We start from the raw sequence: 24835 nt of genomic DNA, 5'->3' as shown, positions 1-24835 counted from the left end.
TGAGATCCTACGTCAGTGAATCAAACACCCTTCAAGCCCTCAGAGAGTGGTGCTAGTGGAAGCCTTTTGCAGGAAAGAGAAAGCCCTATCCAGAATACGTGCTGATTCAAGTCAGGATGAAACACCAACCTTTCCAGATGAGAACAGGTGCAATGTAATCAACTCGTTACCAAGCAGCTGGTTGGCCATCCGTTGCTGGCAGGTTGGAGACTTGGCGGCAACAACAACAAAGTCAGCCTTGGTGAGTGGGTACCTATTCTGCTGGGCCCACCCCTGCCACCATAGACAACATGCCTATGTGTGGCCAACATCTGTGCCAACATGGCCACTTTATTCATGGGCCCATTGTGCCTGCACAGGTGGTCAATGACAGAGCCTGGCTAATATCACCTAGCCAGGTCTTTTTTGGGGGGGGCTCCTCCGGGGCATATGGAGTTCCTAGGCCAGGGATCAGATCTGAACTTCAGTTTCGACCTAAGCTGAAGCTGTGGCAAGGCCAGATCCTTGCCCACTGTGCCAGGCTGGAGGGTTGAACCTGCATTCTAGTGCTCCCAAGATGCCATTGATCCCACTGCACCACAATGGGAACTCCACCAAGTCATTCTTTTTTTTTTTTTTTTTTGTCTTTTCTCATTTTATGGCTGCACCTGAGGCATATGGAAGTTCTCAGGCTAGGGGTCGAATCGGAACTACAGCTGCTGGCATATGCCAGAGCCACAGCAACGCAGGATCCTAGCCGCATCTGTAGCTTACACCACAGCTACAGCAACGCCGGGTCCTTAACCCATCGACCAAGGCCGAGGATTAAACCCAAGTCCTCATGGATCATAGTCAGGTTCATTAACCCCTGAGCCACGACAGGAACTCCTCCACCAAGTCATTCTTGAAACTGTACATAGTTTTGTGTAGGGCCACTCGACTAGGGAGCCATGATGATGATCAAGTCTCCAGCTATCAGTGTCCACTCAGACACTGCATTACCTTAAAATGTTTGGCTGCTCCACTTTCTCAGCTGTACAATTACCCACGCAAACAGTCAGGGAAGTGTACAGTAGGTCCCTTTGGGGACGAAATAGTGAAATCCTTACTCTATTACCGCAGTATTACAGAAGCCTTCCTTCTGTGAACCCAACCTCTCTTTCAGTGAAAGGGTTCTGGATCTGAAAATCGATTCAGGTCTGGAAACCAGACAAGGTATTGTGACTTTTATTGGAGCAACTGCCATCAGCCTCCTGATCTTTCATTCTCGGTTTCTCAGCAATTCTGTATGTGGTCTGAACATCCCTGGGGGTGACTGAGATCATTTCAGGTATTTCACAAAAGTCAAAATCTTTGCATAATGATACTAAATAATACTATTATTTAGCTTTTAACTGTGTTGACATTTGCACTGATAGTGCAAAAGCAATGTTGGATAAGATTCCTGGCACCTTAACAAACTTAGGCCATGGTACACAACTGTTCACCTACACACAGAAATGTAATGGTTCTTTCAAGGAAAAGCACGTATGTGATTAAGCTATGAACTAAACTAGCCACTTTTTTCATAGAACACCATTTTCTTTCTTTCTTTTTTCTTTTTTTTTTTTTCTTAGGGCCGAACTTGCTGCATATAGAAGTTCCCAGGCTAGGGGTTGAATCGGAGCTACAGCTGCTGGCCTGCACCACAGCCACAGCAACTTAGGATCTGAGCTGAGTCTGTGACCTACACCACAGCTCATGTTGCTGGATCCCTGACCCATTGAGCGAGGTCAGGGATTGAAACCACATCCTCATGGACACTAGTTGGATTCGATTCCACTGCGCCACAATGGGAACTCCCTGGAATACCATTTTCACTTGAAAAAATAACTGACAGATAAACTATGTTTATTCAGACTTGGTTATCTGGCAGATGTTTTTGCAACTTCTCAGCAAGCCTGTAACTTTGAGGAAAACAACTGATAGAATTTGTTGCCAGGGTTCTGGATCTGAAAATTGATTCAGGTCTGGAAACCAGACAAGGTATTGTGACTTTTATTGGAGCAACTGCCGTCAGCCTCCTGATCTTTCAGTCTCGACAATTAGAGCTTTCAAACGAAAATTAGGATCTTAGAAAAATTGTACATACTATCATGAGATTCCCAAGACCTAAAACTTTTTCTGATGATATTAACAAGTGTGATTTTTATTATTGTGTAATGAAAGTATCACTATTTGAAAGATCTATATAATTCAATGAATCTATATATATATATATATATTTTTTTTTTCTTTATCTCTTTAGGGCTGCACCCACAGCATATAGAAGTTCCCAAGCTAGGGATTGAATTGGAGCTGTAGCTGCCAGCCTACATCACAGTGACAGCCTCAGCAATGCGGGATCCGAGGCATGTCTGTGACGTACATCACACCTCGTGTCGATGCCAGATCCTTAACCCACTGAGTGAGGCCAGGGATCGAACTCGCATCTTCATGGGTACTAGTCAGATTCGCTTCCACTGAGCCACAACAGGAACTCTGTAGTTAGTGAACTTTTTTGAGGCAATTTCTTCATCTCTAAAATGAAGATAAAAAATGACTACCTGATAGATTGTTGTGAGACAAATGAGACAAGAAATATAAGTGCTTATGGTGCCTAGCACATAATAAAGGTGTGAATGTTGCTGCAGTTGTAATTGCTCAGAACTTTCCAAAGCCTGAAAAGGCTGCCTTAGGGAACAGATAGCAAGGTGCACCAACACGGATGGCCTTTTAGATGATGCTGGAGAGCACTAGCATCATAGGAATGCTGTGAGGGAAGTTCTAGGGTCCATGAGGGTATTTATAAAAGAGAAACTTCAGGACCCATTCTGTCCCCAAGATGCCTTGATTCTCTGCTCTGACTGTCCACCCTTAATCCAGAAGAGGCATTTAGAGGCATATTCACTTTCAGGCCACAACCCTTAATCCAGAAGAGGCATTTAGAGGCATATTCACTTTCAGGCCACTAGGGGGCCATTTAATTGTCTGCGGCAGGAATATGCTAATGGTTCCTTAATGGCTCAGGCACCAGGGAGATCGGGCTCTATTATATCTGAGAGCATTTTGAGTTCCTAGGGTAAAAGACACTATGTAAATCCAGATAATAAATAGGACTCATTGATGAGAGGTTAAAGAATCTGGCACTGTTTAGTGGAGAAGAATAGGATGAGAGGAATTAAATAGGGGTTTCAGGTATATTTATTCTTCAGTATGGGAAGAAGTGACATGCTGTTTTCTTGCTCCACTGGGAACCAATCAGGAAGAAAAAAATTTACTTTGCAACAGGAGAAATTCAGAGTACATTCAAGGAAGTGGATGGGAGGAGGCTTTAGGTTGGCCTCACCTGGAATCTTGAAGAATAATTCACTTTGGTAAGGCTGGTACAATCTGTTCTGTCAGGAAGGCCAGAGAGTAAGGGAGAGAAGAGAGTTCAACATCCAGAGACAATTCAGAATTTTCGACCTAACAGGCCACCCGGCTAGAAGGGCTCTGGCCACCCTGGGAGCAGGATGGGGAAGGAGTAGTTATATTTTCCTCCTCAGCCTGCAGAAGACAATAAACATTCTAAACTTTTAATGTCTTTGAAATTTCCCAGAAAGTAAAAGTCAGGCTGTTCCTGGAAATGAGCATCCTGTTGGCCTTTGCTAGTGGCAGACTTGCATCCAGGCCTCAGGAGTCAGGGTCTGCGCTGTGGACCTGCAGTTCCAGCAGCTGATCAGCACACTAAGCTCTGGTAGCCATTTGACTTGTATGCAGTTGAGGTGGCAGGGCAGCAGTGTTGGGGTGGAGCTTCTTCATAAGAGGGCATGGTGTCTGGAAGCTAAGGGTTCTTATGGAGCAGGAAGAGAAATGGAAAAGTCAGAGATGGTCCAGCCCCGCAGTGTCTGAAGCCAGGAGTCAGGAGGGGTGGTTCACTCACAGAACCTCCAACCCCAGTTCTCCCCACACCACCACTCACAATCTCCAACACCCATTGAGATACCCAGGCAGTCCACACACCCAGCTCTGGGAACACAGGAAGTAGAACTCAAGAGGGAGGGAGCCAGAAATTCTAAAAAACCTCATACACAGGGAAGGGGAGAAGGAGAGAGCTGAAGAAATGTGGAGGGGAGGAGAGGACTGAATGTGGAGGGAGAAGAGGAGGGGTGAAGGAAGGGGAAAGTAAGCGGCTACCGAGCTTTCCCAGCTTGGAGAGGGGTCTGAAGGATGACAAGCCTCACATGGGAAGGGTGGTAGAGGAACAGCCCCCTTCAGGCTCTGAGACCCCAAGAGGATCAGAGAAGGGAAAAGCCCTGGGAGCCGCTCCACCGGTTGAGTGCGGCCTCTAGAGTTCAAGTCAAACCCAAATCCGGGAGGCGGAAAACCCTCAAAGCAGGACCTGGGACCTGTTGCAAACTTCAGGGCTAAGGTGGGAGGCGAGTCTGGAGAACCAGCTCAGCACGTGTACTGTCCCGAAAGCTCCGAAAGTTCTGGGCAGCCCACTCAGGGATCTAAGAGAATAGGGAGTCTGGGGAGCCTTGAAGCCCAGGCGGGACCCCGGCGGGGGTTGGGGGCAGGGATAAGGCGCGACCAGCGGTAACCGCAGTGCACCCTCCAAGCTCCTTGACTGGCTGAGCCAGACATGGGCCAGGCTCTCCAGGTGTAAAAGGGTCTAGAGAACCCAGCGGGAGGTTACGTGTACTGGGGCACGAGCCGAGAACACCAAAGTAAAATCACTCCTACTTCTGGGTGTAAACTGAGGCCTGGAGTGGAAGCGCTGCTGCTTATACCACCTGTCACTTCGGACAGTCGGGAAGCAGAAAGGAGGTGCCAGAGTTGACAGCTCTGCGCTCCGACCGCCCCTCCCCGCCCCCCTTCCAATTCCGCACTCCGCCCCAAACGACGCTGTTACCCTTTTAAAGAAGAGCCCGGAGCTCCCACCCTCGCCGCGCCTGCCCGCGCGGGGCTGCGGCAACGTTGCCCTTTTAAGAGCCAGCCTCCGTTAACTCTCTCTTAACGGGGCGTCCCGGCGGGGGCTCCCGGACCCCGCCAGCAGCCCGCCTCCTCCCCGCGCGGCATTTCCGGACCCCGGCGTCGCCCTTTTAAGAGGCAGCCCCCAGCAGCGCTCTCCCCCGCCCCTTGTTGCCGGCGCGCGAGGCGGGGGAGCTCGGCTGGAGCAGAGCGCGCTGTCCGCGCGGCCACTGGAGACCGGGCGACCGGCGGCCGGGCAAGCGGCGGCGGCGGCGGCGGATGGGGACGCGGAGCCGGGCGGCTGTGGCGGCTGTGGCTGTGGCGGCAGCGGGGAAGCAGCTGACTGGCCGGCGGCGGCGGCGGCGCTGGCGGCGGTGACTGGTCCAGGCCCCGGCGGCGGCTGCAGCGACGCGGTGGAGGGCTGCGGGCGGTCGGCTTGAGGAGCGGCGGCGGCGGAGCGCGGAGCGGCCGGGAACGGAGGGCGCCGGGCCGCCCCTTGCCCAGTCCTCGCAGGCCGCCAGGCCCCCTCCAGCCGGGGCCGTGGAGCACCGGGGCAAAGGCCGGGGCCCCCCCATGAAGGAGCGCGACTCGGCCCCGGCCGAGCGGGGCAAGCCGGCCACCTACACCGGGGACAAGAAGGCGAAGATGGCGGCCAAGACCAACAAGAAGTGGGTCCGGCTCGCCACCGTGTTCGCCTACGTGCTCTCCGTGTCGCTGGCCGCCATCGTGCTCGCCGTCTACTACAGCCTCATCTGGCAGCCGGTGGGCGCCGGGACCTCAGGGGGAGCCGCCGGCCCGCCCCCCGGCGGCTCCAACGCCACCGGCCCGTCCGGGACTTCGGGGGCGGCCGCAGCGGGGCCCAACACCACGGGGTCGTCCCGCCGCGAGGCGCCGCGCGACGCGCCCCCGCTGCAGGCGGTGCGGCCCGTGCCTCCCGAGCCCTTTGCGGACAGCCCCTTGGCCGGACCTCTGGAACAGCCGCGGGGGGCCGAGGAGGACGAGGAGGAAGCAGCGGCGGCGCCTGGGAGTCGTTGAACCCTTCCGAGCCAGGGGCGGCCGGAAACCATCCTCACCAAGCCCGGAGGCAGGACTTTGCAGCAGGACCGGGTGGGGAGCCCGCAGGAGTGACCCCCACGGGAGTGAACGCCTCCCTTCCCCTGATGATCGCCGGCTCGCCCCAGGGGCGAGGGGCCTGCAACCTGCTCTTCAGCCAAGGGACCACGATTCTCCTGGGGGTTCGGGGTTTGGTCTTCCCAGGACCGTGCCGCGCCAGGGCCCTGAGCCCTAAGGGGGATGGGGGGAGGGGTGGGGAGAGCCCAGCACCGACCCCTTCTGCGCTGCTCGCTCTTCTGTATCCTACGTACAGGAGTGACTCGGGCTTTCCCCCCAAGACTCAGGGGAAGGAGGGAGCTATATGGGCTCTTCTTTAATAAACCGCAGCTCTCACAAGGAGGAGGGCACCAAAAGTAGTGGAGCTCAGGTATGTCAACCTAGTTTTCAGTGGCCACAGATGCATTTAATTTATAGATCCCTGTATATAGTTGTTGACATATGCACTAGAAGCTATAATTGCATAGAACTACATGTATCTTCCCACACCTTGGGTAGACTCCTGGCTGATGGGGTTAAGCAAGGGCTACTTGCTGGCCCCCAAAGTGCAGCTAGCTAGAAGGGCACAGACACTTTTTTCATTACCCACTCTTTCCCCCCCCCCCATTTCAGAAAGATGGGTTTATGACACAAAAGAGTATAATCATTCTTAGTCTTTTTGGAAAGGACAGTGGAAACCTTTGAAGAACTAGAAGCAGTCTAGAGAGGGTGGGGAATGTATGGATCCCATCTTCTTCCCACCCTAGTGCCCCCACCTAAGGCTTGCTGGTGAAGTCCTAAGTATCTGGATATGGGCCAGGGAAGGAGGAAGGGAAAGAGCACTGCCTCTGTGCTTCAACCCTTGGCCTTCTCACAGAGTTCTTTTAGGAAGAGCAAGCCTTGTAGAGTGGCTGTCAAGTGTTTTTATCTTTTTCTTTTTCCCTGCTCTTCAGAATCGCATCTTGTTCCAGTAATCACCTTTACTTTCTCTCTTCCCTGTGCCTGTAGTGAAAATGTACCCCTGTTATTAGGATGAAATCCTTTGTGAACTAGAGCTTTAAATTTTAAGGTAGAACCCAAAAGGCTGGAAGGTGGGCTTCAAACTCAGGAGTGTGTTTCTATAGCCGGGGAAATAGACCAGTCATGCTTTGGAAGGTTAAATTGGCTTGTCTTTACCTCTCCCGATAAGCCCCACTTAACATGCAGCCTATACTTTTCATTGAGATGAAAAACATCAAGAGAAATGACATATGTCTGGGGCAGCAAGAATTACACATCCTCAATTTGGATTCTGTTTCCTTCCGCCACTTGCTTTTAGGCAGTTGAGTGTGGGTAGTGACAAGATATCAAACCCCTTAGTGTTTCCTTTTTGGGAAATGAGGCACTTTAAAACAACAACTTATCCACCTGAGTCCTGAAACAATTTGTCTCTCCAGTTTTCTGGCTTACACTCAAGTTAGCTCTGATCCAAGTTTACAGGACGACAGCCTTGCTTTAAGCCATGTCCTATGGTGAGCAAGGTAATAGCAGCTGAGCTGTCGTAGCCTAGGGGTGGACGGGTAGCACCCCCAAGGTGTCTTGGCTGGAGGAAGTTTCTGAGCAGCTGACTTGACTTTGGTCATCAAGAAGCCTTTAAGTCCTTTTTAAATTTTTGGTGAGGGCCTCGGGGAAGAAACAAAAATGCCACTTTATAACTTCAATAATAGCCTGTAATTTGTATTTATTGTGTGAATTTTTAGTCCTATATTTTAATAATTTGTAAGTTGATATCTTATTCCAAGAATCCTTTGAACTTGCAGGAGAACATCTGGGAGTCCAATCCCCTGTCCCCATCCTGACCCCTGCATTCTGGACTGTTTAATCCACTTTGGGATGGATCAGAGAGTCTAGAGAGACCACTCCTGGGTCCAGCTGCTGGCCTCCTGACTCTCTAAAGCCTTCACTGGAATTGGACATTAGCTCCAGCTCTAGCTGTGAGCCTGACCAGAGACATTATTTATAATTCAGCCATTTAAGATATACCTGTACTCAAAAAGTCCTGTATATTTTTTAAAAGTTTTATTTTTCAGGTGAACAAAAATACATTCTAAAAACTCTACGTCAACCTGCGTAAGTTGATAGTTTCTTTTTTCATGCTTCTTGGGGAAGGAGTAGAGGTTGGCAAAGGCAGTGGTCCGATGTGTGGTGAATGTGGCGTGATGAATAGGTGTAGGAGGAAAAAGCAATTGCTCTAATGTTCCCTTTGCCTGATGGTTTGACCAAATTGATTAGTGAAGGGTGACAGGAATCCGTCTTAGTCGGGAAGCAATCATGTGGTCAATCAGAAGAACAATGATAACGAGCTTAGCTATCTTTTGCCAACCTTAAAAAAGATTGAAAAAGGAGTTCTCTTGCGGTGCAGCAGATTAAGCATCCAGTGTTGTCACTGCAGTGGCTTGGGTGGTGCAGGTTCTATCCCTGGCCCCACATGCCACAGGAGAGGCCAAAAAAAAGGAGTTCCCGTAGTGGCACAGTGGTTAACAAATCCGACTAGGAGCCATGAGGTTGCGGGTTCGATCCCTGGCCTTGCTCAGTGGGTTAAGGATCCAGCGTTGCCGTGAGCTGTGGTGTAGTTTGCAGACATGGCTCTGATCCCGCGTTGCTGTGCCTGTGGCATAGGCTGGCGGCTACAGCTCCGATTAGACCCCTAGCCTGGGAACCTCCATATGCCGTGGGAGCGGCGCTAGAAAAGGCAAAAAGACAAAAAAAAAAAAAAAAAAATTAAAAATGATTGAATGAAAGTTCTGCTTTTAGAAAACTCTGAGCAGATGTCTCAAAGAGGAAGTTCAGGGACCAGTAAGCACAAATATTAAGAATTATTATAGGAGTTCCCGTCGTGGCGCAGTGGTTAACGAATCCGACTAGGAACCATGAGGTTGCGGGTTCGATCCCTGCCATTGCTCAGTGGGTTAACGATCCGGCATTGCCGTGAGCTGTGGTGTAGGTCGCAGACGTGGCTCGGACCCCGCGTTGCTGTGGCTCTGGCGTAGGCCGGTGGCTACGGCTCCGATTAGACCCCTAGCCTGGGAACCTCCATATGCCATGGGAGCGGCCCAAGAAATAGCAACAACAGCAACAACAACAACGAAAGACAAAAGACAAAAAAAAAAAAAAAAAGAATTATTATAAATATTGAGCTGGGGTGAGGATCAGCCACATGATAGCATCACTGTTCTCACCTTTAAACCACTAGCCCTCAGCTCAAGAAGCGATAATACCGGGGAGACAAATGGATTCGTCTGCAATGGTTGGTCAGAGCTTTGTCTATGGTGGGGGAGGCAAGAGAGCCACAGGGCTGAGAGAAGGTGTAGGTTGCTTCATAGGTGAGGCTTTTTCTTTCGTAAAGCAAACAATAAAAGACATGTGGGTGAAAAGCACAAATATAAGGCATTAGTTGTGCTGCAGAACAATTCAGCTCAGCTCATTGTTAGACAATGCTGCCCAGTGCCAAGTGGAGTGAGAAGCCAGTGTCGGTGGGGCCCCCTGAGGCCTGCATTTCTCTGGAGCTGTTAGGGGGTGGCTGCTGTTCTTTTACATCACCTTGTAGTCTGCAGGAGAGCAGGGGAAAGTCCGCCCTTCTTTTATTTCCCTCTCGAGCCTACACAATGGCTTTCTGTGAGAGGGCTTGGTAAGGCAGAGCAGAAGGGGAGTGAAAGAGTTTCTGTGTTCTTCTAGTCAGCCCCTCCTTTCTGTAGATGGTGACATGTGGTTTCTGCAGTTGCACACGGCTTCACACGTTGGGCACATACAGTGGCATGTGCAGCAGGAGCCTGCTGGCCAATTCGAAGGGCACTCTTCCACCAGATCAGGGCCTGGTGGCAGGGAGCAGCGGTTGGAATAGCTTTATTTTCAAGGGTTAGAAATTGGCTGCAAATTAATCCATCAGGTTTTGCACCGGGAAGGAGAGGTCTGGGCAAAGGGGGATTACTTCCCTTTAACTGCTTTGTGCCAGGACTACCCAGATCATTTCTAGGTGTTTGCTCATATTAGAAGTGACCGTGTGCATTTATTCCCCGACAGCCTGAGTTTGAAGAGATAATCCTCTTTTGAAAGTGAAGTTGTGAAAGGTGAAGGGTGAGGAGTTTGCCAGTAAGCCATTTAGGCTGGGCTTGTGTGGGTATCATTTCTTTTCCCATTGTGCTGAGGTGCAAAGAAGTGCTTCTCTGAAGTTTCCAGCACAAGAAATGTTTTTTCTTCCTAACAGCTCTAGATTTCTACACGGTATGAGACCACAGCTTTGGAATTTTTTTTGTCTACCTTGTTTTTCAGTTTTATGAGGGAATCCTAAGATAGTGTATCCTTTTGTTGAGTATTTATATCCTCTTTTGAAATGCTGAGTGAAGTGGAGAGCATCTGCTTGTTCCTCCATGTTTCTTGAAGGGGAATTGAAAGGTCAGGTCCTGAGCTTTAGGGCTACCACAGCTATTTAAAAGGGGTAATAATGGTCCTCCCTTCCTGTCTGCAGAGAATGGAGGTATTTCTGGATTGCAACGCAGTAACAAAAGAGCCAGGGCTGTGCTTTTGTTGGTCTCCTCCCCTGGAGGGAGGAACTGCAGTGGCCTGGCGCGTTTCACAGGACCAGCCCTAACTGAGCTCAGTGCCTGGCACACAGGAGAGGGACTCAAGTTTGCTGATCACCTGGTTGACCACTGCACTGGATAGAATTGGCCCTAGTGTCCTTGTGGTGTCACTGTCATGATCCACATGTACCATGTACCATTTACCACGTGATGTACCATGTGATCCACATGTCATGTACCCACCTCCACAGCCCATAATCCAGTTGGGACGAGTGGATTGCCACATCACAGCTGCACTGGCCATTCTGACTTCAGTTTCTTTACTGCCAAGTCTAGGAACCTGGGCTTGACTTGACTGTTCTTACCAGGCACCCCCGGTACTCCAGGTGGTGCTCAACGGAGGCAACGCAAAATATGTGACCCAGTCATTGTCTCCTTTGTCCTGGCCATGTGGCCTGCTTGAACTGTAAAAATATCTGCTCTATCGACAGTTTTTTGGTCACATCTGTTTTACTTGCTGACATAACCTGTGGGCCTCTGCTGCCAGAAAACCTGTGTTATACTCTTTGTTCCCTACAGTAGCTAATTTAAAAAATACAAAGACAGGGAGTTCCTGTTGTGGCTAAGTGGGTTAAGGACCTGATGATGTCTTTATGAGGATGCGGGTTCAATCCCTGACCTTGCTCTGTAGGTTAAGGATCTGGCATTGCCAAAAGCTGTGGCATAGGTTGCAGATACAGCTTGGATCCAGTGTGGCTGTGGCTGTGGCTGTGGTGTAGGCCAGCAGCTGCAGCTCCGTTCGACCCCTGGCCTAGGAGGGGCCATGGATGCGGCAGTAAAAAGAAAAACAGGGAGTTTAAGTCATGGCTCAGTGGAAATGAATCTGACTAGTATCCATGAGGACACAGGTTCAATCCCTGGCCTTGTTCAGTGAGTTAAGGCTCTGGCATTGCCATGAGATATGGTGTAAGTCACAGACATGGCTCAGATCTGGTGTTGCTGTGGCTATGGTGTAGGCTGGTGACTACAGCTCTGACTCCACCCCTACCCTGGGAACTTCCACATACCACAGGTTCAGCTCTAAAAAAGACAAAAAAAGTTCCAAAACTTGTCCAAAAAAGTACTTGTTAGTTACCCAAGACTTCCTCTTAACGATACCTCCCTCTGCCACCACAGTGCTCAGAGAATGAATCAAGGTCTCCTCCCACTTAGTCCTGGAGGCCACCTGTCCCTTCAGCTCCCAGCTAGTAGTCTGGGCAGGGTTGAGTCACAGCAGCCAGTCTCACATTATCATCAGGACCGGGGTTGGGGAGCAGTGTGCTCTTGGGAATCTGGGACCCCTGAACTGGAAGATAGGTGGTCTATGGACTCAACGATGGCATTGGTTATCACTCTTGACCCCTCTCTTCCCTCCTAATTGACTGGGAGTTCATGAGAGCAAATGAAGCTAATAGATGTGATGGAGTATAGAGAGTTTAGGAATAAAAGTACATAAGATGGAGTTCCTTCCCGTTGTGGTACAGCAGAAACGAATCCGACTAGAAACCATGAGGTTTCGGGTTCGATCCCTGGCCTCTCTCAGTGGGTTAAGGATCCGGTGTTGCCGTGAGCTGTGGTGTAGATCGAAGATGTACTTTGGATCCCCTGTTGCTGTGGCTGTGGCCTAGGCCAGCAGCTGTAACTCCGATTGAAAACCCCTAGCCTGGGAACCTCCATATGCTGCCCTAAAAAGCAAAAAAAAAAAAAAAAAGAGAGAGAAGAGTACATGTGGTAATTGATTTTCAAAAGAATGTCTGTCTCTTTGGGCAAAAATGATGCACGGAAAGAAATGTGAAGGGACAGGTAGTAAACATTACACATGTGCCCAGACCGTCAGCATCACTTGGGAACTTACTAAGAGATGCCATGGCTTAGGCCCATCTCATTTAGGAGGTGGTGCTCAGCATCTTTTAACTAGACTTCCAGGTGATCCTGAGGCACACTAAAATGTGAAAAGCACTGGCCCAGCCTTTCCCTCTGATTCAGTAACTTGGGGTTAGGGTATTAGTGTTTGGACAGATGGTTATCAAAGGTGACTTTTGACCCTCTTGCTTGGTTGAAGCAGCTGCCCTGCTGGGAGAAGAGGAAACACTGTCTCTAGAGTTTTAAAAGGGAAAACGCCTTCCTTGTTGGTTATTTTTGAAGATTGCAGGAGAGCTTGCCCTGGAATGCTTGTTAAGAAGGAGGCAGGCCTGAAAGAATCTGCCCTCCCCCTCCTACAAAGGTACCGTTGTGTTTGCCTCACCTCCTGCCTTGGGGCCTGCTGCTCCTCAAGCCAGTCCTTAAAAGGAGCAGTGGGTGCCACATTTGTTCTTTCTGGTGCCAGGTCTGTGCTGTTTCACTTCCCCGGCGTCAAGTGGATGCTTAATGAGAAGCTGTGACGTAGGCAGGCCGGCAGGCTTGTTGAGAGAGGCAGCCTCTCAGTCTGTGCTTTCTGTGAGCATCTCTCATTGCTTTCCTCAGCCTCCAGCTCTCCTCCTCGGTGAGGCTGTGGTTGCCCTCTGTCAGCTCTTCCTCATAAGCCCTGAAAGCCCTTGCTCGGGAAGAGATGCTTGCGGGGTCTGTGGACACTGATAAATCACTCAGGAGGCAGAAGTGAAGTGGTGCCTTTCGTTCCCCTTATTCCCTTGACCACCTTAATTTAGTCCCCCAATGAAGACAATATGGCCAAATTGCGATTTTCGCCACTTTTTTTTTTTTTTTCAGGGGCCAGTGCCTTCTTTTCCTGTTATTCCTGTCCCTGAGGCTGGGCTTTGGGACTGGAGCTGATGGTGGTCAGACCTTGCAAACTTGGGCCTTGTTAGATGGCTGGGGATCCCCTGCTTTCAGGGGTCCCCAATTACCTGTTCCTTGACCATAAGAAAATACAATCATGCTGCTCCTTTGGATGGTAAAACATCAGGAGGCATGGAACAAACCCCACGAGGAAGCTCATTTCTGGGGAGTGAGTTCATGAGATTGCTGCTGATGTAAACAGAAGAAAAGAGGAAACATGCTGAGCTGCAAGAGCCAGTGTGCGAAGTTAGGGGGAAATGCTTCAGACATCCTTGTGATCAAGTGGCTGGATGAGGGCAAGAACATTCCCTGTAAGAGCAGGGTCGCTTCATGATGCTTTTAACTCAACCAGACTTCCCTGGGGGATTAAAAGCAACTCACTGTCCTAGAAGCCTGGGTAACTTTTACAAACCATCCCTTGTTTCCCTCAGAGTGTATTGGCCCCAGTGAAGATGAGCCTAGAAAGAAAAGATTAAAAAAAAAGTAGACAGAGATCACAACAAATAGCTACTCCATTTATTCAACAGATATTTACAGAGTGCCTTCTGTGTGCCAGGCTACTGTTAAAAGAGTGCCTTCTGTGTGCCAGGTATGTTTTGCGTACTCTTTTTAATGTTCTTAACTCTTCAGCATAGATATTACTAGTTCCATTTTGCAGATAAGAAAACAGTGGCTTTTAGAGGTTAAAACTGACCAGAGTCACCCAGCTAGTGGATAGCAGACCTAGAATTCAGATTCAGTCTCTCGGATTCTAAGGCCCATGTTTGTTCGACTCTACCATCCGAAAAATACCTCCCTTGCAGTATGGTCTGCTGTTCCTCTCTGTAAGGTGATGTGGACCAGGACAGAGATGCCTTCTACCTCTTCTGCCTCCTTGGGTTTTGATTGTTTGTTTGTTTGGCGGCACCCATGGCATGCAAAACTTCCCAGGCCAGGGATCGAACCTGCACCACCGAAGTGACAACCACAGGATCCTTAACTTGCTGAGCCACCAGGGAGCTCCATCTGCCCTCCTGGTTTTGAGGCCTCAGGTAAAGCTTTCATTCATCCCCCTGCTGGCTCCCTACTACCCTCTGCCCTCTCTGCTGGCAGTTCCTCCAGCTCTGGCTGGGTTTCTGAAGCCATGTCCCACAGAGGACCTCCCGTCTTTGAGAAGTAGGCTCGTCTGTTGTTTGGAGAGGAGAAAGGGTATCCAAGGAAGGCTCCCAGTCTGGCCTTTAACCAGAGGAGCCACGAAGAAACAGACCAGCCTTCCATGGCCCCGAGCTTCGTGGGGGAAGTCTGCACTTCCCTCCCTCTCCTTAGCAGGTCCCATCCTAGAGCAGGTGGGGTGGCCACCATGGCTACTGTTTCAGTTATCCTGAAGGAGGGCTCTCCCTTTTTGAGAAAAGTTCAGTGGTACCCATCTTGCACTACAGCCTCCCTGTAATGAAGAGGTCCTGTTCTAGTCTCCATTCTTTCCAACCCCTAGTGACTCACTCCTGTGATGTCCCTTTCTCCCAGCATCCAGAAGGGAGAGAAGCCCTATATCTCCATAGCCCTTCTGCCCAGCTTTCTCTCCTGCTCCGGTCTTGTGGTGAGTCCTGAACCAGAGCTCTGCCCGAACTCTACCTCCCCATCCCATAGTCAAACGTGCATATATCCTTTAATGAAGGCACATCTGTACAATTGGCAGCCCTGGGGGTTGGGGGAAGTTTGTGAATCTTAGAATTCAAATTCTGGATCACAATTTTTTGGGAGACATCTGAGTTTGGGCTCTGCCCAAACCTGCTCTACACCAGCTCCATCGTATGGGAGTCGTGGGTTCCAGAGCCAGGGCCATGCTCCAAAGTCACATACATGTGGCCAGGAGGCAAGAGGAAAACTTGAGTTTGGAGTCTTTTACCCTTGCCTTTTCATATCTCACAGGGGTCTTCTTTCCATAAGCACAGAATGTTCCCAAGCCTTTCCAGAATTATTCTGATCAGTCTCCACCTCTTCTAGCCCCACTCATGCCGTTCCCAGCCAGCTTTATCACTCCCCACTATAAGAAGTTAGCCTACCCGCTCTTAAGCATCTACCCAGTGCCTCAGCCTCCCACTCAGCTCTGAGGCCAGGAAGCTCCCACCAGCAGGGGCAGCCCACCCCCCTGTCCCCTGCATGGCCAGCAACCAGCCCTGAGTCTAGGGTCAGTCTTTGGCCTTAGCCCTCTGTATATACTGGTCCAAACCCTTACTCTCCAAGTGTGATGTGGGAGCAAGCAGCATGGGCATCACCTGGAGCTTGTTAGAAATGCACATTCCCAGGCCCACCCCAGACCTCCCAAGTTAGACTGCATTACCCTGCACTGTCATGTATGAGAAGCACTCCTCTGAACAATCTGATCTGCCAGGAAGACACCTTCATGTCTCCTGAATGGAGGGAATGGAGAGTAGAGCAAGTGCCAGTGAGGAAGCCTGGCCCTCACACGGTGGAGCCACAGGGTAGGCCTCACAGCGCCAGCAGAGAAATGCCGGGTTTGGTCTGGACACGCCCTAGAGAACCCAGAGAGGCTGGTGAGGCCCAGGGCTCTCAGCAGAGAGGAGGGGAGTCTCAGGCCCACGTGGAGCGGGAGAACTTGGGGACAAAGGGCACACGATGAGAAAGAGAGGGGCGTGCGCCTTCATGAGCAGAGGTGGGATGGTCCCCTTTGGGCTCCTACCACCATCCCAGGCCCTGTGGGCACCTACAGCCAAGGACAGCTCCTGCTGTGCAGCCTGGATCTGCCGGATGACTGGGTTTCCTCCCTCCCTCTGCTGGCAGAGTTGCCATCGCCCACCAGCTGCCTTGCTGGTAGTGGGTGCTCAGGAAATGTTTGTTGAATCGAGAGGAAGCCACAGCTTGTGCGGAGTCTGGATAATTCACCAGACGTGGGCCTCAGGGGAGGGGCAGGAACGGAGACTAAGTGGGAAAGACAAGTCCTGATGTCGTACTTAGCTGGAGTTGCTGTTGCTCTGCCTCTCAGTCCCTGACTGAGACCTTGCTCTGGCATGATGCAGTGTAGGGAGGGGGTGGGTAGAGAAAGTTGGAGATGGTGGGAAATGGCCTTAGCGGGCAGGGCCCCGGCCCCCATTCAGGGTGTCTGACCTGGGTGTGGGGGAGGAGGATCCTGCTATGGGGGAAAGCAAGCTGTCCCTCCCCACCTCTACCCCATTTCAGAGGCTTTCTGGATGCCCTTCCTTGTGCAGAGGAGACCTGAACTCTTCTCTTCTGTCCCCAGCTCCAGCCCCAATGGCTGTGGCCTCCCTCTTCCAGAAAGGCAGGAGGCTGCCAGCTGATTGTGAGATCCTGGGTTGGCTGTTCTGTGAGTACGGGACTCTGAGTCACCTGGGAACAAGGCAGGGGCATAGGGAAGGGCCCAGGCCAGGGGGTGACCATGCCAGCTACTGAGGCTGCCTGTATTTGAGGACCCAGGAGCGGGCAGCTGGAGAGGGAGGCCAGGCCCTGGGGAGCCAGGCGAGCCAGATGCTGAGGGCTTCCAGGCCTTGTCCTCTCACCATGGTGGGGGAGCTTGTGGCTGGGGCAGCAGTAAGCGCAGGACAGGGCTTGGCAGCCTCAGAGACCAGGAGTGACGTGGGGATATACAGGGGTACTACCCGTAGGCGATAACACACATGTGCACAGGGAGGTGCCTGGGGGTGTGGTGGGCATCTTGCCCTCATGGTGTCACTCCACTGGAGAGTTTGCCAAACTGCTGAGCCAGGCTGTCGCAGCCACCAGCCATCACACACCCATTACACGAAGGCTCTTGACAATACCTTCCCTCCTCTCCCCAGCCTGGCCCCCTACTCCCAGGAGCTTTTGCTCAGCATCTCCCTGCAGGCCCAGGACCCCCTGTCCTGCTCCTCACACCTCCTGTGCCCCTCGCCCTTTGGCTGCCTCCTCTGGGAGGTCTGCTTCGAGGTACCAGGCCCTGCTGGGCCCTGGCTTTGCCAGACTTGCCTTCTCTGGGCTCCAGGGGCCCTGCTTCTTTGGGGGGCCCAGAACAAGTCTGGGCTTCTGGCTCAGCCTGGGACTGGTTCCACCCTAGAGACTGCTCAGAACCATCCGGCCAGGACACAGAGCTCTCCTGGGCCCCAGGCCTTGGACTGAGCCGACACGTGCTCTCCCGGGGCCCAGGGCTGTTGGCGCCTCCTAGAGAGAGGTCCAGGGGAACCAAGTCAGTATTCTGTGGAGGGCCAGATGCCGCAGGACTGGCTGGACTGGCTGGCAAACCTCCTAACTCCCCTTTTGGCCCCTCTGGCGATACTGATGCTGGGGCTGGGCTGGTTGCCGGGTCACTGGTGGGTCTGCCCAGCTCTATCCTGCTCTGAATCTGTGCGTGTTGCTTCTCGTTCGGAGTCTTTCTGGTGTCTGAGGTTCCCTGAAACAAGAGGTTGGCTCTGCTGGCTGATGAATTCAGGGCTCATGTCCCTAGCTCACCCCGTCCTATGCCCAAGTACCCACCTCCTGGCTCTCCAGCTCCTCTTTGCCTTCCTTCATTTCCCACCTGCAGAAACACAGCACATGGCAGACCCTACTCCTCCCCACCCCACTTCATGTCTCACGTGGTCGGCAGCCCACATTCCCCCATGAGAAGCAAGAACCCAAGAGTCTTGGAGGAAACTCAGAGCCAGAAGGAGGCTCCAGAATGCTTCCCTTCCAGCCCGACCTTGGTCCCCAAATCCAACCATCCCCCCTGAGCACTGCCCCCTCACCCCTGATCTCCAGCTGCTGTTTATGGCCAAGCCTGCAGCACCTTGAGTTCTGTGGGGATTCCAGGCATGTCCTGGCCTGCGCTGCCTGGGAAAGGCTGCCTGACTTCCCAGGGGAAGGTAACTGCTGTAATTACCACCAGCCTCCCTGGGCACAAGGCTCTTGCTGCTGCTGCCGTTGCTGATGGCCTCTCCCTACATCTCATTAATCTGCCACCAGGCAGCAGTCAGCCAAGAGGCAGAGGCCCTAGGGGCTGGCACAGGCACCTGGGCCAGTGCCGGTCCTGAACGCCCCCCTCCCCCAGGGCAAGGGTGATCCAGGAAATCTAGGAGCTCAGATGCCTCCCTTGACTTTGCTCCCTGCCACGTTACCTGCGGGCCCTGCCAGTCAGCCTCTCTGTCCCCCGAGCTTTGCTGCGTGTGGCCAGTGCCACCAATGGTCTGTTGTGTGGCCCACCCCGAGTAGTACAGCCTGCAAGAGATGGTCCAGGAATCAAGAGAGAATAGGTCCAGGAGTTCCTGTCGTGGCACAGTGGTTAATGAATCCGACTAGGAACCGTGAGGGTTCGGTCCCTGCCCTTGCTCAGTGGGTTAACGATCCGGCGTTGCCGTGAGCTGTGGTGTAGTTTGCAGACTCGGCTTGGATCCCATGTTGCCGTGGCTCTGGAGTAGGCTAGTGGCTACAGCTCCGATTCAACCCCTAGCCTGGGAACCTCCCTATGCCTCCCTTGGGAGCGGCCCAAGAAATAGCAAAAAGACAAAAAAAAAAAAACAAAAAAAAAAAAACAAAAAACAAAAAAAAAGAGAATAGGTCCACAGAAGCCCAGCTTCTAAATCAGCTCATGGTCCCTGCTCTTCCTTCTCTCCCAACTCACCTTTGCCATCTGGGGTCAACAGTGGGGGCTGTAACTTTCGGTGGCTCCTGGGACCTAAGTGAGGAAAGGAAATGGGGAAATGATGGGGTCACAAAAGATCTTAAGCAGGAACATCAGTTTTTCAGGACCAGGAAGCTGTTGGTCCTTCTCGGTCCTTCTCAGTCCCCAAAAGAGCCCTGGCCTAGGGGTCAGGGGAACTGGGTCCCTGTGCTGGCTTTGCCACTCCTGGCTAGGTGACGGGCAGAGCCTCTCCAGCCCCAGCCCACTTGTATATAAAATGAGGGACCAGCAATTCAGAGCTCTGTTCTGTTCCTATAACAGGCCAAGAAGAGCTGCCACCCATGAGGGACCAACACCTCAAAGGGACGCCAGGGCTGACTTCCTCATGTGCCTTCTCCCCAGACTTTCGGTGGTCGGAACCCAGGGCAGGGGCTTAGAGGATAGGAAGAGAAGTCACGGTGCCCTCCTCCCACAGCGAGGGAGAGAAGGGAAGATGTTCGTCTGTGCCTCCTTCCAGCTCTGAAAATAAGCGATAAACCAAGAGACAGAAAAGAGAAGAAGAGGGGGTGGGGGTGGGGGACAGTGTGGAATCCAAGATGGATGGGGGTGAGGTGGGTGTTGGCTCACCCCTTGTGCTGCCTGCCCTGGCCAGGCCCTCTTCCCGGGGCTTGCTGGAGTCCTGTAGCCTGCAGAGCAGAGAGAAACAGTCAGGAAGCACCCAGGCTGCAGAGCTGCCGGTGGGCGGCCGCCTGCCCCAACCACAGCCCCTGAGCTGAGGACAGCAGGGAGAGGGTGGGCCCAAGAAGGATGGGAAACCCAGTGCCCACAAAAAGCCCTGAGCCCAGGGCCCAACCAGAGGACCAGGCAGATCCTCACCACCCTGGTCCCAGCCCTCCAAGAGGCACCCATGGGCAGCCCAACCCCCAGCCCCACAAGCATGTCAGCCCAACAGGCCGCCCAGCCCAATAGGCCGCCCAGCTCTGCCACCCACGTGGACTTGGCCTTGTCCAGGTCCCATGGGCGGCGCCAGTCACCCTGTGCATCTCTGTGCCGTGCAAGGCGGGCCAGGTCGATCTGCTCCCTCTCTTGCTTCCACTGGGCATAGTCCCAGCCTGCTTCAGGGGACCCCCCTGCTGGCTGCTGGGGAGCTGGGCCTGAGAACAGGCCTGGACTCCGGGGCTCCCGAGCACCCTGCAAGGAGAAGACAGTCAGCACCATAGGGTTGAAGTGGAAAGCACCCCGGGCTTGGCATGGAGATCCAGAGTGTCTACTAACCTGCTTCTCTCCCAAGGTTTTGACGTCCCCACCCAAAAATCAGATCTCTTCCAGCTGTCTGCCATGGGGACAGTTTCCACTCATCCATTAGCTGTGCCTTTTGGGCAAGTTACTTAACCTCCCTGTGTATCATTTTCTCCTTCATAAATAGGGATAATAATTGCACCTACCCACGAGGTTGTCACAGGGGCGTGTGGTCAAGCCCAGGGCAAAGAGGCGCCCATCAGCCCTGAGCAAGAGCCAGAACTAGGGGCTGCTGCCACCTAGAGGTCACACCTGGCACATGGCCAGACTCTTACACCCTCCTGACCCACCTCCAGACCCCCACCAGCTTGTGACCAGGGGTCCAGGGAGCCTAAGGGGCTGCGTCACATCTCTGACTTAAACTGTCTCTCACTGCAAGTCCTACCCAATGTGGAGACTGACCAGAGAAAGGAAGAAGCAGTGGGAATTCTTGCCGGTGCTGACTGGGCCATGTCCCCACAGATGGGGACATATGTGATTCAGCTTCTATGTCACTCCCAAATGGGGACCACCACATACATGTCCCCATTCCCTCTTGAAGAGGTACCTTCCGTGTAGAATCTGAGCTGATGGCCATCTGCACAGAGGGGCTCGGGCCCAAGCCCCCTCCAGGTGACCCTTCTGCCCCCTGGTTCCTTGCTCTGGTGGGCTTCTCACTTACGATCCGCTTGGCCTAGAGGGAAGTGAGAAAGGTGGCGTGGCAGAGCCCGGGAAGAAGAGGCTGCCCGCCTGATGCCTGGGCATCCCTCACCCACCCTGCTCACCTCAGCTTTGTTTTCCATGGTTACAGCCAGCTCCACCCGCTCCCCCAAGCAGAAGGTACCAATGTAAGCCTCTGCCTCCTCATCCTCAAGCATTTCATTGGCTGCTCCAGGTCCAAGGGTGCTCCTGGCCCAGTTCCGGCTGACCACCCGCTTCCCCTGTAGAAGGAGGTGCTGGGCCATTAGGCCACATGGGCGGCACTGGGCAGAAGCTGAGGGCTGGGTCCTTTGAGTGGTTCCCCAGGCTGGGTTCCAGCCCCAGCCCTCCCTGGAATGCCCACAGAGGAGCTGACTCCGCGAGGCGTTCACATACCAGTGGCATTAGGTTATCCAGGCCTGAGGCCACCCAGGGGCCCAAGACGCCACAGTGGCCCATCATCTCTGAGCTGGGAAATCCAAAGCACTCAGACAATGAGGCTCTGTCCCTCAGACGCTCCTCCTTGCATTCAGCCCCAACTTCTCTGTGCCCCCGGGGTTTGGGGTTTGGGAGCGGCCTGTGCTTGGGGGCACAGATGCAGAGCTCTGAGGCTGGAAAAGGGCATGAGGAGGCTTCCGTTTGGTCACCTTTCAGCAGTGCCTCTTTGGGGATAGGGGCCAGCAGTGGCCTGGGCTGCATGAGGTTGAGAGCTGGTAGGTTTACCCCAGAACATGAATGGGGAAGCAGAGGAGCAGGGGCAGCTGGGCCTCCCCCTCCTAGCCAGCACCCGACCACCCCCCACCTCCCAGCTCTGGAGTGGGGCTTACTCCAGGAACCTGGCTGATGGTGACAGTGAGGCCGTCAGGACGGAGGAGCTCCGGCGTGGTCACCGCTATGCCCCCCTGCTCCGCCTGCCGACGGTCTTCCTGTATCTCCTGCAGGAGGGCCTGGGGTCAGCACAGGCCATACCCGCCCCAGATGCACAGAGACAGAGACACTGACAGGCCTACACAGAGAAACACCGGTGAGACACCAGGGGCAGAGGCACCCCATCATGGGGTCCCCAAGACCCTCTCAGAGCCTCTGAGATGGAACACACCCACCCTACTCCTGGCCCCAGGCCCAGAGCCTGCAGGGAGAGATCACCATGCAGGGGTCTGTAGGTCAGATCTCGAAGGCCAACTCAGTCAGTCCTCCCGGCCCGTCACAGCCCACTCACCTGGTACCTGCGCAGTAAGGCCTGGTTCTTCTTGCGAAGGGCAACTATCCTCCGGTCCAGCTCTGCATCCTTCTCCTCCTGCCTGCTCATCGGGGACTCAGCCCCATGAGGCCCCTGCTGAGGGCAGGGGGCCCAAGCTCCTGACTCCTGGGCCCAGGCCTTCCTAGGTCCTCAGCTTTCACATACCCACCCAACCATACTCTTACCACCCAAAGAAGAGACCCCAGACCCAGAGCTAGGGTCCCATGGAAGGCCCCAAGCCCCCACCCCGCTAGACCTGCCTGTCCATCTCTCTGCCTCCTCCGGGGTTCAGGTTAGGGCCTCATATCCAGGCCCGCAGCTCCCAGCACTGGCTGCCCCTCCCCCAGGCTCTCCAGGGAGCGCCACTGCTGAGCAGAGCCTGGAATGGGAGTTATAAATGGCTCTGGCAGCGGAACCTGCCGTGACTGGGAAGTTGCCAGGGGATTCAGGAGGTCGGGGGGAGCTGTTTGGCTCCCAGGCCCAGAACCGCAGTGAAGAGAAAGGCCCCTACTCCGTCCTGGGCTCCCAGGCCCTGCACCCCACTCCCCAGGCCTGTGCCCAGCTTGTGGGAAAGAAGCGCTCCCACAGGCCCAACCTCTCTAGGCTGCGAGCTGCTGGCAGTCGGGGCAGGAAGGAGCCGGCTCCATGGGCAGGCCCAGCCCGGGAGGCGCCCTGGGAACAGGGTGCCTCGGCATTGAGATCCCTGGGTCCCTCTCTTCTGGCTGCTGAGATTCCGTTGTGGCCAATGCCCCTGCCCAGCTCCCCCACCCGCCCCGGCACAGCCCTCTTCCTCCCAGGCCCAGCTGTCCCCAGCTGCCCCAGAGTGTGGCCGCCTGATGTCCCAGCCCCAAGAAGCCCCCCGCCAAAGGCAAGGTGCCACTCACAGCCGAGTGCATGGCCACAGAGGGCACCGAGAGAATTCCAGAACAGTCTTGGGGGAGCCAGAGCGGGAGGGAAGCCGGAGCCACAGAGCCGGGCCTCTGCCGGTCTCTCCCTGCCGGCTTTGCAGCTCAGCACACGAGATCATGTTGTGATTACAAAAGACTCCTCTGGGCTCCCAGCCAGGAACTCCGCGGCCACTGCCCCCACCCATCCACTCTCAGAGGGCGAGGACCCAGGGCACCAGCAGCCAGCTGGCCCTGCCCGGCACCTCCCTGCCCCAGCGTCCCCAGACAGACTGGTAGGGGTTTCTTCCTGGCAGGCTAAGCCCCCATAGAGGGCCTGGCTGCCCCAGGCCCTGTGACCCAGTAACACCCCTGCCTGGTCCTGCTTGCAGACAGAGGGGCAACCTAGGAGGCCTCTGTCCCTCCCATTAGTAGATAAAGACCTACAGCCCAGCCCACTGCACTCCCTGGTATGAGGGACCACCCCCACCCCCCACCCTCAAAATGAGCCTCACCTCACTCTCCTCATCTGCGCTGATTTAAGTAATTCAAAGGGATCAAGAAGCTCACTTTCCCTAAGCCACCAAGTACTACTGCATACCTAAAATAACACTATTAGTCATGCATTCCTTAGGTGGAACATAGCCTGTATTTTATTTTGATTTTTTTTTCTTTGTAGGGCCTCACCTGCAGCCTATGGAAGTTCCCAAGCCAGGGGTCAAATTGGAGATGCAGGTGCCAGCCTACACCATAGCCACAGCAATAGGGGATCTGAGATACATCTGTGATCTATGCCAGAATTTGCAGCAACGCCGGATCTTTAATCTAATGAGTAAGGCCAGGGATCAAATGCACATCCTCAAGGACACTATGTCAGGTTCTTAACCCATGGAGCCACAACAGGAACTCCTGGCCTGTATGTTAAAGTACAGCTGCTTCCCTTGCTATGGGGAAATTCCTGCAGGGCCTGTGCCACCACAGCTCAGGCTCCTGACTCTGGGCCCTTCCTGGCCATGTTCTCCGGGGATAGTCCTTTCAGCCTCTCGGATCCTGAGAAAGGATGCAGCTTTTCTTGGGAAAATTTCTCCCCACATCTTCCCAGTACACCTGAGGCTGCTGTCTCTGCTCAAGGGAGCAGCTTGTCTGGTGATCCCAACCCTTAGATCCCAACCCTTGGTATCAGGAGCACCTGGTTCAATAGTAATATGTCCTCTGGAGTTCCCACCGTGGTTCAGCGGAAACAAACCCAACTAGTATCCATGAGGATGCAGGTTCGATCCCTGGTCTCACTCAGTGGGTTAAAGATTCGGCATTGCTGTGGCTGTGGTGTAGACCAGCAGCTGTAGCTCTGATTTGACCCCTAGCCTGGGAACTTCCATATGCCCTAAATGGGGCCCTAAAAAAAAGAAAAAAGGGCAGAAAAAAATTAATACAAAATAGTAACATGAAGAGTTCCCATTGTGGTGCAGCGGAAACAAGTCCGACTGGCACCTCTTCCTCCCTCCTCCCTGGTAGTATGGGAAGAGGGAAAGGGGCTGGGCTGCCATGTTTCACCCTATGCCTTCCACTGCGCCAAACAGAAGGCCCCCTGGTGGCGTTCTTCCAATTTACAATGGCCTGTTGGGATCACAGCCTTTGCCCTTTTCCAGAGCATATATAGCGTCATCCCACTTGGTTATTAAAATAATTATAAGGAGTTCCTGTCATGGCGCAGCAGAAATGAATCCGACTA

General features: G+C 53.4%; 2 protein-coding genes across 51 annotated transcripts; one reads left to right on the top strand and one right to left on the bottom strand.

Annotated features, from left to right (window-relative positions):
- Positions 1 to 5123: 5123 nt before the first annotated feature.
- Positions 5124 to 8146, top strand: INAFM2 (InaF motif containing 2). The gene has a single exon (XM_013985582.3). The coding sequence runs from the start codon at positions 5527 to 5529 to the stop codon at positions 5986 to 5988; it is 462 nt and encodes a 153-aa protein (XP_013841036.2). The 5' UTR covers positions 5124 to 5526; the 3' UTR covers positions 5989 to 8146.
- A 5763-nt stretch (positions 8147 to 13909) lies between these two features.
- Positions 13910 to 23717, bottom strand: CCDC9B (coiled-coil domain containing 9B). Of its 50 annotated transcripts, none has more exons than XM_084974038.1 (12): positions 23619 to 23695; positions 22199 to 22312; positions 21816 to 21914; positions 21376 to 21590; positions 21066 to 21221; positions 20849 to 20974; positions 19994 to 20193; positions 19630 to 19688; positions 19003 to 19056; positions 18500 to 18599; positions 17880 to 17922; positions 13910 to 17796 (listed from the first exon to the last, which is right to left on the bottom strand). In XM_084974038.1, the coding sequence occupies exons 4-12, from the start codon at positions 21439 to 21441 to the stop codon at positions 17239 to 17241; spliced, it is 1362 nt and encodes a 453-aa protein (XP_084830164.1). In that variant the 5' UTR covers positions 21442 to 21590; positions 21816 to 21914; positions 22199 to 22312; positions 23619 to 23695; the 3' UTR covers positions 13910 to 17238. The 50 variants fall into 50 exon arrangements, 44 of the variants coding, with proteins under 44 accessions (XP_084830164.1, XP_084830116.1, XP_084830155.1 ...); XM_084973990.1 differs by having other exon boundaries at positions 21807 to 21914; positions 23619 to 23692; XM_084974029.1 differs by having other exon boundaries at positions 21376 to 21448; positions 21807 to 21914; positions 23619 to 23653.
- Between the last annotated feature and the right edge of the window lie 1118 nt (positions 23718 to 24835).

Source organism: Sus scrofa, chromosome 1 (assembly GCF_054392235.1).
Source record: "Sus scrofa isolate SSC_HxYL_T2T_F1_AM1 chromosome 1, Sscrofa_HxYL_maternal_Yorkshire_Landrace_v2.0, whole genome shotgun sequence".
NCBI lineage: Eukaryota > Metazoa > Chordata > Mammalia > Artiodactyla > Suidae > Sus > Sus scrofa.
Note: the sequence above shows the minus strand (reverse complement) of the source record. Positions and strands in the feature narration are given on the sequence as shown.

Coding starts and splice junctions, on each gene's coding strand:
- INAFM2 (XM_013985582.3), top strand. CDS start 5,527: ATGAAGGAGCGCGACTCGGCCCCGGCCGAGCGGGGCAAGCCGGCCACC.
- CCDC9B (XM_084973977.1), bottom strand. Junction 18,600..19,002: donor GTTGACCCCAGATGGCAAAG/GTGAGTTGGGAG, acceptor CATCTCTTGCAG/GCTGTACTACTCGGGGTGGG. Junction 17,797..17,879: donor AGGAGCTGGAGAGCCAGGAG/GTGGGTACTTGG, acceptor CTCTTGTTTCAG/GGAACCTCAGACACCAGAAA.